Source organism: Cebus imitator, unplaced genomic scaffold (assembly GCF_001604975.1).
Source record: "Cebus imitator isolate Cc_AM_T3 unplaced genomic scaffold, Cebus_imitator-1.0 Scaffold189, whole genome shotgun sequence".
NCBI lineage: Eukaryota > Metazoa > Chordata > Mammalia > Primates > Cebidae > Cebus > Cebus imitator.
In genome coordinates, this window is record NW_016107504.1 from 1,236,367 (window position 1) to 1,250,058 (window position 13,692).

General features: G+C 48.2%; 1 protein-coding gene across 4 annotated transcripts in view; it reads left to right on the forward strand.

Annotated features, from left to right (window-relative positions):
• The window catches only part of FRMPD3 (FERM and PDZ domain containing 3), a 93,048-nt gene extending 79,594 nt beyond the window's left edge, over positions 1–13,454 (forward strand). For all 4 annotated transcript variants that reach the window (XM_017546452.2, XM_037744943.1, XM_037744942.1 and 1 more), the window contains 2 exons: positions 6,273–7,094; positions 9,477–13,454. In XM_017546452.2, coding sequence (XP_017401941.1) covers positions 6,273–7,094; positions 9,477–12,562 — 3,908 coding nt within the window. In that variant the 3' untranslated portion in view covers positions 12,563–13,454. The remainder of the gene's footprint in view (positions 1–6,272; positions 7,095–9,476) is intronic.
• Positions 13,455–13,692: the final 238 nt, after the last annotated feature.

The window sequence follows — 13,692 nt, forward strand, 5'->3', positions numbered from 1 at the left end:
TTACCTCTTGTTGCCCAGGCTGAAGTACAATGGCATAATCTCGGCTCACTGCAGCTTCTACCTCCTAGGTTCAAACAATTCTGCCTCAGCCTCCTGAGTAGCTGGAATTACAAATATGTGCCACCATGGCCAGCTAATGTTTTATATTTAGTAGAGACGGGGTTTCACCATGTTGGTCGGGCTGGTCTTGAACTTCTGATCTCAGGTGATCCACCTGTCTCAGCCTCCCGAAGTGCTGGAATTAGAGGCGTGAGCCACTGTGCCTGGCCCAAATTGTATATTTCTAAGAATCTGTTCATATCACTTAGGTTATCCAGTTGATATAACCTTATTCATCATATTCTGTTATAATCAATTCCATATCTGTAGGGTCAGCAGTGATATTCTTTCTTTCATTCCTGATTTTAATAATTTGAGTCTTCTCTCTTTTTTGTTTGATCTTTTCAACTAAAGGTTTATCAATTGTATTGATCTGTTCAAAGCACCAATTTTTAGTTTCACTGGTTTTCTCTATTGTTTTTCTATACTCTATGTATTTCCTTCTGCTTGCTTTAGGTTGTTTGCTCTTCTTTTTCTGCCTTTATTTTTGTTTTGCTTTTAATTTTTGTATGTACATAGTAGTTTTGTATATTTATGGGGCACATGAGATGTTTTGAGACAGGCATGCTATGTGAAGCAATCACATCATGTAGAATGGGGTATCCATCCTCTCAAGCATTTATCCCTTCTTTGTGTTACAAACAATCCAATTATACTCTTTTAGTTATTTTATGTTATTTTTATTTCAATGGTTTTTAGGGAACAGATGGTGTTTGGTTCATGGATAAATCCTTCAATGGTGATTTCTGAGATTTTGGTGTACCCAACACCCGAGCAGTATACCCTGTACCCAATGTGTAATTTTTTATCCCTCACCCCCTCCCACCTTTCCCCCCAAGTCCCCAAGGTCCATCCTATCATTTTTATGCCTTTGCATCCTCATAGCTTAGCTCCCACTTACAAGTGAGAACATACAATGTTTGGTTTTCCATTCCTGAGCTACTTCACTTAGAATAATGGTCTCCAACTCCATCCAGGTTGCTGCAAATACCATTATTTCATTGCTTTTTATAGCTGAGTAGTATTCCACTATATGTATTTACCACATTTTAGTCTACAGTCATACCATCCTGAATGCACCCAATCTCATCCATATATATATATATATATATATATATATATATATACACATATATATACACACATACACACCACATTTTCTTTTTTAAAAATTTTTAAATATTTATTTATTAAATTTTTTGAGATGGAATCTCACTCTGTCACCTAGGCTGGAGTGAAGTGGTGCAATCTCAGCTCCAAAAGTGCTGGAATTACAGATATGAGCCACTGTGCACAGCTGTACCACATTTTCTTTATCTACTTGTTGATTGATTGGCATTTGGGCAGGTTCCATATTTTTGCAATTGTGAATTGTGCTGCTATAAATGTGCATGTGCAAGTATCTTTTTCATATAATGACTTCTTTTCCTCTGATTAGATACCCAGTAGTGGGGTTGCTGGATCAAATGGTAGATCTACTTTTAGTTTTTTAAGGAATCTCCATACTGTTTTCCATAGTGGTTGTACTAGTTTACATTCCTACTAGCAGTGTAAAAGTGTTCTCTTTTCACCACATCCACACCAACATCTATTATTTTTTTATTTTTAAATTATGACCATTCTTGAAGGAGTAAGGTGGTATTGCATTGTAATTTTGATTTGCATTTCCCTGATAATTAGTGATGTTGAGCATTTTTCCATAAGCTCATTGGCCATTTGTATATCTCCTTTTGAGAATTGTCTATTCATATTCTTAGCCAGCTTTTTGATGGGATTGTTTGTTTTTTTCCTTGCTGATTTGTTTGAGCTCCTTGTAGATTCTGGATATTAGTCCTTTGTCGGATGCATAGTTTGCAAAGATTTTCTCCCACTCTGTGGGTTGTCTGTTTACTCTGCTGATTATTTATTTTGCTGTGCAGAAGCTTTTTAGTTTAATTAAGTCTCATTTATTTATTTTTGTTTTTGTTGCATTTGCTTTTGGGTTCTCAGTCATGAAGTCTTTGCTTAAGCCAGTGTCCTGAAGACTTTTTCCAATATTATCTTCTGGAATTTTTATGGTTTTGGGTCTCAGATGTAAGTCTTTCATCCATCTTGAGTTGATTTATATATAAGGTGAGAGATGAGGATCCAGTTTCATTCTTCTACATGTGGCTTGCCAATTATTCCAGCACCATTTGTTGAATAGGGTGTTCTTTCCCCACTTTATGTTTTTGTTTGCTTTGTCCAAGATCAGTTGGCTGTATTTGGCTTTATTTCTGGGTTCTCTATTCTGTTCTATTGCTCTATGTACCTATTTTTATGCTAGTACCATGCCTTGTAGTATAGTTTGAAGTCTGGTAGTGTGATGACTCCAGATTTGTTCTTTTTGCCTAGGATCACTTTGGCTATGCTGGCTCTTTTTTCATTCCATATAAATTTTAGGATGGTCTTTTGTAGTTCTCTGAAGAATGGTGATGGTGTTTTGATGGGAATTGCATTGAATTTGTAGATTGCTTTTGGCAGTATGGTCATTTCCACAATATTGATTGTACCCGTCCATGACCATGGGCTGTGTTTTCATTTGTTTGTGTCATCTATGATTTCTTTCAGTAGTGTTTTGTAGTTTTCCTTGTAGAGGTCTTTTACCTCCTTGGCTAAGTATATTCCTAAGTATTTTATTTTTTTACAGCTATTATAAGAGGGGTTGAGTTCTTGATTTGATTCTCAGCATGGTCACTGTGCTGGTGTATAGCAATGCTACTGATTTGTGTACGTTAATTTTGTATCCCGGAACTTTATTGAATTCACCTATCACATCTAGGAGCTTTTTGGGTGAGTCTTCACAGTTTTCTAGGTATATGATCTTATCATCGGTGAACAGTGACAATTCGACTTCCTCTTTACTGAATTGGATGCCCTTTATTTCTTTCTCTTGTCTGATTACTCTGGCCCTTTTAGTTATTTTTAAATGTACAATTAAGTTATTATTGACTATAGTCACCCTATTGTGTTATCAAATAGTAGGTCTTATTCATTCTTGCTAACTATTTAGTTTGCTCTTCTTTTTCTGGTTTCTTAAGGTAGAAGTGGAAGTTTATGTTAATTCATATGAAATCTTTCTTCTTTTTTAACGTAGGCACTTTCAGCTGTAGATTTCCCCTTTAAGAACTATTGTAGGCCTGGCATGGTGGCTCACGCCTGTGATCCCAGCACTTTCGGAGCCAAAGTGGGTGGATCACTTGATGTCAGGAGTTTGAGACCAACCTGACCAACATAGTGAAACCCTGTCTCTACTAAAAATACAAAATTAGCCGGGCATAATGGTGCACACCTGTAATGCCTGCTACTTGGGAGGCTGAGGCAGGAGAATCGCTTGAACCCAGGTGGCAGAGGTTGCAGTGAGCTGAGATCGTGCCATTGCACTCCAGCCTAGGCAACAAGAGTGAAACTCTGTCTCAAATAAATAAATACATACATACATATATACTTTAGCTAGATCCCATAAATTGTGATATGTTGTATTTTCATTTTTATTCATCTCAAAGTATTTTCTAATTTCTCCTGTGAGTCCTTCCTTGACACCTTGGTTATTTAAGAGCGTTTTGGCAGCCTGGCACAATGGCTCATGCCTGTAATCCCAGCAATTTGGGAGACCGAGGCGGGCGGATCACTTGAGGCCAGGAGTTTGAGACCAGCCTGGCCAACATGGTGAAACCCCATGTTTACCAAAAATACAAAACTTAGCTGGGCATGGTGGCAGGTGCCTGTAATCCCAGCTACTTGGGAGGCTGAGGCGGGAGGATCACTTGAGCTCAGGAGGTGGAGGTTGCAGTGAGCCAAGATCGCACCACTACCCTCCAGCCTGGGTGACAGAGCAAGACCCTGTATCAAAAAAAAATTTTTTTTTTGAGACGGAGTTTCACTCTTGTAACCCAGGCTAGAGTGCAATGGCGCGATCTCGGCTCACCGCAACCTCCGCCTCCTGGGTTCAGGCAATTCTCCTGCCTCAACCTCCTGAGCAGCTGGGATTACAGGCACGCACCACCATGCCCAGCTAATTTTTTTTTGTATTTTTAGTAGAGACGGGGTTTCACCATGTTGACCAGGATGGTCTCAATCTCTTGACCTCGTGATCCACCCGCCTCGGCCTCCCAAAGTGCTGGGATTACAGGCTTGAGCCACCGTGCCCGGCCAAAAATTTTTTTAAAGGAGAGTTTTGTTTAATTTCTACTTGTGAATTTCGCAGACTCCCTTCTGTTATTGAATTCTAATTTAATTATGTTGTGGTCAGAAAAATATATTTTGTATGATTTTATTCCTTTTAAGTCTACTAAGGCTTATTTATACCCTAACATGTGGTTTATTCACAATAATGTTCCATATGCACTTAAGAAGAATGCCTATTCTGCTACTGTTAGGTAAATGGTTCTATAGATTTTGGTTAGGTCTAGTTTGATTTATAGTATTGTTCAGGTCCTCTGTTTCCTTGTTGATATTCTGCTTAATTGTCTTATCCATTATTGAAAATGGAGTATTGGCCAGGTGCGGTGGCTCACGCCTATAATCCCTGCACTTTGGGAGGCCAGGGCAGGTGGATCATTTAAGGTCAGGAGTTTGAGACCAACCTGGCCAACATGGTGAAACCCCGTCTCTAACAAAAACACAAAAAAATTAGCCGGGTGTGGTGGCAGGTGCCTGTAATCCCAGATACTCAGGAGGCTGAGGCAGGAGAATCACCTGAACCCAGGAAGCAGAGGTTGCAGTAAGCTGAGATCATCACACCACTGCACTCTAACCAGGGCAACAGGGCGAGACTCCATCTCAGGGATTAAAAAAAAAAGCAAGCAAAGAGAGTGGAATATTGAAGTCTCCTACTACTGTTGTTGAATTGTTTATTTTTCCCTTCAATTCTGTCAGTTTTTTCTTCCTGTATTTGGGGATTTTGTTGCTAGGTGCCAGTGCTGTGCTTTTGTCATAGGTGTGAGCGCTAGTGAAAGACAACACTGGCACATTGACTCTGTCAAACTGGAGTTTGAGAGGCATTTTGAAGTCTTGTTTTCCAGCATCTTGACCACCCTGATGAGGTATAAGGGTAATGGCTAAAAACACAGATTTTGAAGTCCTTCAGACCTAGGCTCAAATCCAGTCTACTACTCGGTCTGTGTAACCTTAGGCGAGTCAGTTTCTTTCTCTGTAAAATGGGGATAATAATAACTACCTCATTGAGTTGTTATGAAAATTAAGTAGGATCATGTATATTAGGACCTGGGCCTAACTTAGTGCTTGTCATCTTTCCGTCTGCAGTCTGAGTATATTCTCATAGGTAACATGGGGAAGAACTCCAAAAACAGTGAGAGAAGCTATTCACAGACAAAGCATTTGCTATAGATAATTCTCAGATGCACACACCTACCATCATTAAGAGAGGTTGCTGAGAGCATTTGCCACATGTATATGTGTGGCAGGTAGGGCTGGCCCTGCATGAATACAGAAAGGAATAAAATTTGAAGAATTATAAGAATGCTTCCCCTGCCCTCCTGTCACGTATGCACATCCCAGCTATCTCCCATATACTTTACACATTCAGATCCTGGAATTCTGCTATACAGCATTATTCTTTTAGGATCCCTCCATCAACAGGCCTCTTTGAAATGCAAACTCTTGGGCATTGTATGTAGTCTGTTTAACAGGTTCCGACTAACGCATTAGTAACTTGTCAGATCCATTTCCTTCTGCTAGAAGAGATTCAAGATAACAAGAACAACAGAGCACTGGTGGTTGGAAAAACTGAAAAGGAGTGGGGGCAGGAGCAGGAACAGTTCCAATGGGGACGTACGTTTACAGCTGACTTGCAGACCAGGGGTATCCATGTAAGAGTCCATCTGTGCCCAGATACCAGGGCCTAAACTAAGGTGTTCACTCCCTCCCTTACCATACCCCATGCCTTTTCCCATTTCAGAGGTGATGGAGCCATTAGCAGCTCAGGTTATTAAACTCTACCCACTCTACTTTCAAGGTCAGCAGTAGCATAGCTCATCAACTTCCCTACCCCTAATCTCTGGCAGCCAGATAATGCTTTGTCTTGGGACCTGCCACTTGGTTGTGCTGCAGACACATGAGCCAGAGACGCCAAGAGAGCTCAATCACAATCCTCAGCACCAGGGCTCATCTGTTGATTCTCTTTCTGGGTTTAGATTACATGCACAGCGCCCACCGCCCTGTCACTGGGGGCCACCTGGGGAAAAAGGAGAGTAGTTATGTGGGCAGCATGGGCACCAGCCCCAGGAAATCGAGCCGCTGCACACCCCCGCCTGCCGACTCTGAGCTTGTCAGCTTCTGCTACCTCCATATGCAGGAACAAAGGAAGGAGCAGGAAAGCCGGACAGATGTCAACGAGAACCTAATATTCTTTGAGGAGACCAGGCCCCGAACCAAGTCTGACCCCACATCCAAAAGCTCTGGCCAAGGTTATGAGGTAGTGCCCGATGACTTTGATGCAGCTAGCCTAGACCACGAGCCTTGTGCCAGCAGGGCCCGGTCCTACACCTTGGACAATTCCCTTGGGGCTGAAGCCCTGAATTTCTACTGTGACTCTTGCAAAGCCAAACTCCAGGAGCAGCTGGGCCCTCGCAAAAGTGGGAAGCCTGGCTCCTCTCGTGACAATATAGTAGATTTGATGTCCCTCCCACCACCTGGGAGTGAGGAGGAGGAGGAGGAGGAAGATGAGACAACTTCTCTGTTGCCTGCCATTGCTGCCCCACCCCCTGGTTTCCGAGACAACAGCTCTGATGAGGATGACCCCAAGCGCCGGGCTGTCCAGAGCCAGGAGCAAGGACGCCACCTGCGTGGGCTTCTTTACGATGAGATTCCAGTGACATTGATTGACAGTGTGCAGACCCGGACAGTTCGAGATCATGCCCAGGAGCTAGATGATGCCCTGGTGTCCACTCTGCAGGCTCTGGAAGCCCTGGCTGCATCCGAGGATGGACCACACCCACCACCCCCACAGACTGCAGGTAATGACCCATTTCTCGTCTTTCTTTCCTCTCCCTTCTTCTCCTGTCCAGGAAGGGCCAGTAGGTAACATTTTTGTCTTCCCAAGTAGATGTTAGAGTCACTGAGATATGTCAGGGAAGTGGATGGATCAAAGGTTGTTTAGATAGGGTCAGAGGAGCATCCATGTTACAGCAGGGAGCAGCTGCTCAGCTCTAGCTAGAGTTCTGGCTCTCGCCATTGCTTCTTTTTGGAAACGCCTTACAGATAGATTGCAAGGATTGGGGTCATGACAGCTATGGATGCAGGCCAGGTTGGGGGATCAGAGAAAAACTGTGAGAGATGTAGAAGACAGGCAAAGAACATCCAGCATGCACATGATTGAAAGCAAAGCAAGGCCAGGCGTGGTGGCTCACGCCTGTAATCCAAGCACTTTGGAGGCCAAGGCGGGCGGTTCACCTGAGGTCGGGAGTTCAAGACCAGCCTGACCAACACGGTGAAACCCCGTCTTTAAAAAAAAAAAAAAAAAAAAAAAAAAAAAAAAAAAAAAAAAAAAAAAAAAAAAAAAAAAAAAAAAAAAAAAAAAAAGCAAAGCAAAACTACCAACTCACTACCTAGTGAACTGGGACCCGGGGAGCCAAGGACTATCACTGTTCATTGCTGAGGTCTTTATCCTGTCTAAGAACATGGGCTCTGAATCAGATCCACCTAAGTCCTGGTTTCTTCAATCATTGTCAGTGTAACCTTTAGCAAGGCACTTACTCTCTCTGAGCCTCATTTTTGTCATCTTAAATGAGTTTTATAACAGTACTTCTATCACATGGGGTTGTCATAAGGATGGAATGAGATCATTCCTGCAAAGCATGTAAGCACTGCCTAGCACACAGTAAGCCCTCAGTAAGTGGTAGCTGTTGTTGCAACATATTAGTTAGTAGGAGAATTGTACAACATGCATGCTGTTCCCTGTTATAGACACACATATATCCATCTTGTAGACAAACTCAGACACATACCCATAGTCACACAAATGTCCCTCCATACACATACACCTTAAAAAAAAGAGAAGAGGGCTGGGCGCAGTGGCTCACACCTATAATCCCAGCACTTTGGGAGGCTGAGGTGGGTGGATCACTTGAGGCCAGGAGTTCAAGATTAGCCTGGCCAACGTGGTGAAACCCCGTCTCTACTAAAAAGAGAAAAATCAGCTGGGTGTGCTGTAGTCTCAGCTACTCAGGAGGCTGAGGCAAGAGAATCACTTGAACCTGGAAGGCGGAGGTTGCGGTGAGCCAAGATTGTACCACTGCACTCCAGCCTGGGTGACAGAGTGAGACTCCATCTCAAAGAAAAAAAAAGAGAGAAGAGGTAAATGACACAGCAACAGAAAAAAAATAGGGAGAAATAGGGACCATGAGAAAGCATGTGAGGCAGGGAAAAGTGTAGACGGGGAGGGTGAAGGGATTGGGGTCAGAGGGAGCCTGCCTTTTCTGTGTGCAAGGACACCCTTGACATTGGGCAGCCCCCGTGTATTTGGCCCCCAGAGCTGGCATTTCTCTTTGCTGGAGTCTGGAGGGAGTGCTAGCTGCTCCCAGGCTTGAGTCCCATGTGGCTGCTGGAGAGCGGACAAGCTCAGCTAAATGGCCTCAGCTGCAATGACTGTAGGCGGGCCTGGCCAGATGAGGAGGGATAGAGAGGGGCCTCTCTTTGCCAGCCCCTCTTTAGGATAATTAACAAAAATTTCCTAGCCGTTGAATCTATAAATAGTTGTGATTAGCATGGTGTTTTGCATGTGATTTGCATGGTAATTTGCCATCAAACTGCCCAGATCCCCTCTCCACCTCTTTTTTTTCTGTTTTGGATTCCAGTCTTTCAGCCCCTTCGTACAACTTTCCCCTCTTTGTCCCCTCCCCTCCACTCCTCCCGCCTTCAGCCCTGCATTCTCACCAGGCTTGACTGGTTTTCTCTAGCTGGAAATACTGCTGGCTAACCTTGGCCTCCATGCACTCTCTAAAGAGTCAGCCCTCCGTATCTGAGGGTTCTGCATCTGCTGATTCAACCAACCACAGATCAGAAGTATTCGAAAAAAAGAAATATGTCTATACTGAACATCTACAGATTTTTCTTGTCACTATTCCCTAAACACCACAGTATAACAACTATTTACATAGCATTTACATTGTATTAGGTATTATAAGTAATCCAGAGAGGATTTAAAGTACATGGGACGATGTACATAGGTTACATGCAAATACTGTGCCATTTCATATCAGGGACTTGAGCATCTGCAAGTTTTGGAATCTTCGGGAGTCCTAGAGCCAATCGCCCATGGATACCGAGGGACAACCGTGTAGAGCTGGAAAAGAGCTTGATTTCAGTAAGCGTAACAAGCCCTATCCCTGTTCCTCCAGGTCTGATTGTGCTGGCCACAATCACTCCTGAATCATCGCTGGACTCGGGTCATGAAACCAACTCTTCAGAGCTCACAGACATGTCAGAGATGATGTCAGCCATGAAGCAGCACCAGAACACCACCTACTTCCTGGCCCAGCACCTCAACAAGGACAGCCTCCTTGCCCGCAATGACCTGCCCTTCCGGATCCAGAGCTGTGCAGCCCAGGCCGTTCTCACGGCCCCTTACTCTCTCGGGCGCCCAGATCCCAACCAATCTCTCCAGCCGGTTGCCACAGGCCAGAGTTCTGGCCCCCCCGGCGCCCGGAGGAAGCTGCCCCAGTCAGAGGGCCAGACACAGGGAGAACGAACATACTCCTTGGCAGTGCACCCAGCACTGTCCCCACAGCTTAGTGAACAGAAGAATCTGAGCTTGCTGTCCCCAGTTCCTAAGGACAAAGGGCCTGGCCACACTAGGTCAGGCCTAGAGATGTCACTGAGAGCGGCTACATCAGCCCTCAGTGAAGAGCAGGTCTCTGAGCTGAGAGAGAACCTGCCCAAGGAGGTCAGGTTGAGCCCCAAGCTTATCCTGGACCCAAAGGGCAGTGTGACCCCAGCCATCATCTCGGCCGCCCTGCAGCAGGTGGTTCACAGTAAGAGTCTTGTCACTCCTGGTGGGGCTTTGGGAAACGCCCCCAGCAGGGGCGAGAGAAGCCTGGAGGACAGCATGGGGAGGCCAGAGGTTAGCATGGCAAGGCCAGAAGTTAGCATGATGAGCAGCAGTGCCAATAAGAATTTGAAGTTCAAAATGAGCCCCAGTGCTCCAGAGACCTCACGGAATTCTCAGCATCAGCTGGGCACAGAGGTCTCTTCCAGCCCCAGAGCACCCACAGGCAGCCGGGCTGACAGCCTGCACCTCACCCCACAGGAGGACAGGCTGTCTGTTCAAAATTTCCCTCCCAAAAGCTATCTTTTGCGAGCAAGCCGAGAGTCAGTGGGCAAGCAAGCTACAGGGGAGGTGGCAGGCAAAGGTGGGCCAGAGGGTGGTAAGCCCATCCTACCAAAGCAGGGCACCATCTCCAGCCAAGGGGAGAAGGCGCAGCTGGAAAGCACACCCAAAAGCAGCAAGCTCGAAGAGACCGGCCTGGTTCCCCGAGCTAGCTACCCCATGGCTCTGCAGAGCCCCAGCTGCCATTCGAGAAGCCACAGCCCCAGCTGCCAGCCCCGTGGCCACAGCCCTATCAGCCAGTCTCGAGGCCCGAGCCCCAGCTGCCAACCTCGAGGCCAGAGCCCACTGAGGTCTCAGGCTGCCAGCCGGCAGGTGAGCACTATGCCCTCTAGGAAGCTTGAAACAACTCTCAATGGAGCCCACTCGACCTCTGAAGGCCCTGCAAAGCCCAAGTCATCCCGAGGTCCTTTCCGGCTACGCAATTTATTCTCTGCCACCTTCCCAACCCGCCAGAAGAAGGAGACAGATGAACGGCAGGCCCAGCTGCAGAAGGTAAAGCAGTATGAGCTGGAGTTCCTTGAGGAGCTTCTAAAACCTCCAAGCCAGGGGGAGTTGCCAGGCACCGAGTACCTGCAACCTCCAGCACCTGGCCGCTGTAGCTGCCAGCTCCGCAGCAGCCCTGTGCAGCAGGGGCCTGGCATGTCCCGCGAGCAGAGGCGCAGCTGCGACTGCAAGCGCATCTGCCGGGGGGGCCGGCCACAAGCCGCCCAGACACCAGTGCCCAGCCTCCGGGGGAGGGAAAGGGACAGGGTCCTCCCTACCCAGAGGCAGCCAGAGGCTAGCCCAGGCATGAGCCTTGGCAGCCCCATCAATGTCCGGCGCATTCGTTCTACCAGCCTGGAATCCCGAGAGTGCCGATCAGACCCAGAGAGTGGTGTTTCGTGCCTCACCACGTGTGCCTCAGGGGGCGAATGTCTGGGAGCTCCGAATTACAGGAAACTGATGCGCCGCTACAGTATCAGTGAGCTGGACCAGGGTGACAGGGCCTCGCTGACCTCGGATGTCTACCCACATCTGCCCCTAGGCATGCTGCCCAGGGAGGCCAAGGAGGTAGAGGCAAGCCTCCCCCTAGCCTTGGGTCCCAAAAGCAGGTCTCTGGAGTCACCGACCCTGGGAGACCCCTCCTATGTCCAGGTTGCCCCGGAGACTAAAGGTCCCAGACAGATGGCCGTGTTCTCACTGCCCGAGGAGGTGTACCGGCAGCCTGCCGATCTAGACGAGGACAGTGAGAGCAGCAAGTGCTGCTCCATTCGCTACTGCTTCTATTACCGCAAGTGTGACATGGCAGATGATGCCAGTGACGGCAAGGATGAGCTCTCCTACTCTATCCCCATGAAGATCCTGCCCGGCATGAAGCTGGACGAGCAGGTGGTACCTGTGGTGAGCAGGACCCTGCAGGTGCTGGATGCTGCCACCTGCAGCAGCAGCAGCCCTGAGGCCTCCCGCACTCAGGAGATTGACCTCCGTGTGTCCACCTTCGAGGGGAGCCTGGCCAAGATCAATGCCCTGAGAGCCCATGCCTATGGCCTCCCTGATGGCTTCCTGGCTGCCCGGCTGGACACCAACGAGCTGCTGACAGTCCTGCGGCAGTGTGTGGCCAGCCCTGAGGCCCGTGCCCCCAAGCCCTATGTCTCTCAGATCTCCGAGTATAAGCTCGAGCTAGCTCTCAAGTTCAAGGAGCTCCGGGCCTCCTGCCGCCGTGTGGCCAATGTGGACAAGAGCCCGACTCACATGCTGGCAGCCATCACGGGCAGCTTCCAGGTGCTGAGCAGCCTCATTGAGACCTTCGTGCGGCTGGTATTCATCGTGCGCTCCGAGGCCCAGCGCCAAGAGCTGCTGGCCAAGGTAGAAGAGGTGGTGAGGAACTACACCTTCCTGTTGCGTGCAGCTGAGGAGTCCACAGCCCGGAATCTTAACCAGCAGCAGCAGCAGCAACAGCAGCAACAGCAGCAGCAGCAGCAGCAGCAGCAGCAGCAGCAGCAGCAGCAGCAGGCGGCAGCAGCTGCAGGGGCAGCCATGGAGCATCCACCAGGCTCCCCAACCTCGGCAACTGTTATGAGCACATTCACCCACTCCTTAAAAACCCTTATTAAGTAGGGCATCTGCCCACACCTGTCCCCCTTCCCTAACCATGGCCCCAGGTTTGAGCTTTGTGGTCCTTGCATCTTGTGGTGAGTGTGTGTGTCTGCTGGGCTAGTCAGGGTCCAAGAGCCCATCAGTCTCCGGGGAGTGGAAACTCCCTTGATTGAGGCTCTCTCTTAAGGGCTGCAAGCTTAGCTGCCGCCCTGGGTGTCCTCACCCCTTCCCTGGCGTCTGGGCCTCACTGTGAGGGCAAAGGCCCCTCATCACTCTGCTCACAGCAGAGCTGTATTTTCTCTCTTCTCTGGGGCTGAGAGGTGACATCAGGCTCACTTCCTGCTCAATCTGTGTTGGGCACTGGGGGAACCAAGGCCTGCAAGCAGACCCTCAGGCCTTGAGCTCCCCGTGGCATCAGCTCCCCTGCTGGGAACAGTGGCAGTAACAGCATGCCACAGCGCCAAGCCGAGGGGAGAGGGCGCTCAGTCCAGATGTGCCCAACCACCCTGGGCTCACACTCAACTGGCAGGTGCCACCCTGAGGGCCTGTGCCTGGGTGAGATACCTGCAGAAAACAGCCACACTAGGCTGTTTGCAGCCACCCAACAGGCTGGCAGCCTGGGGAGCCCTCACCTCCAGGTCCAGTAGCTCCACACCAGCCATCCCCAAAGTGCCCTGCCCCTCACTGATGGGCAGGGCAGCTCAGTCCACTAGGGAGCAAGCATCTGGGATCACCCCACTCGTTTTGGGTAAGGTATCTGGTAAAAAACGTCTGCCTGGGGAGACCCAGTGCAGGCCTAGGAGCCCGCCCGGCCCAGCCCAGCGCAGGGGCTGTTGCTACAGGCGTGAGGCTCCTCTCTTAACATCTCTCTACCAGACAGACTGTCCTTAGGAGTTTGACTTAGCTGTGGATCGGGGAGGGGGGTGGGGGGAGGGGGGAAGGGGGTAGGGGTGGGGGGTTGATGACTATATCTTAAACTTCTGGAAGCTAGCGTGATATGTTAATCCTGAGTATATGCTTTTGGCTGTGTATTGACCCTGTGGATTTGTCTCTCTAAGAAAAGAAGCTGAGCGCCTTACCCGGTGCAGTCCTGCACCTCTTTCTCCCTCTCTGGAGCCATCTGGAAGGGAATTCACACTGTTTAACATCCA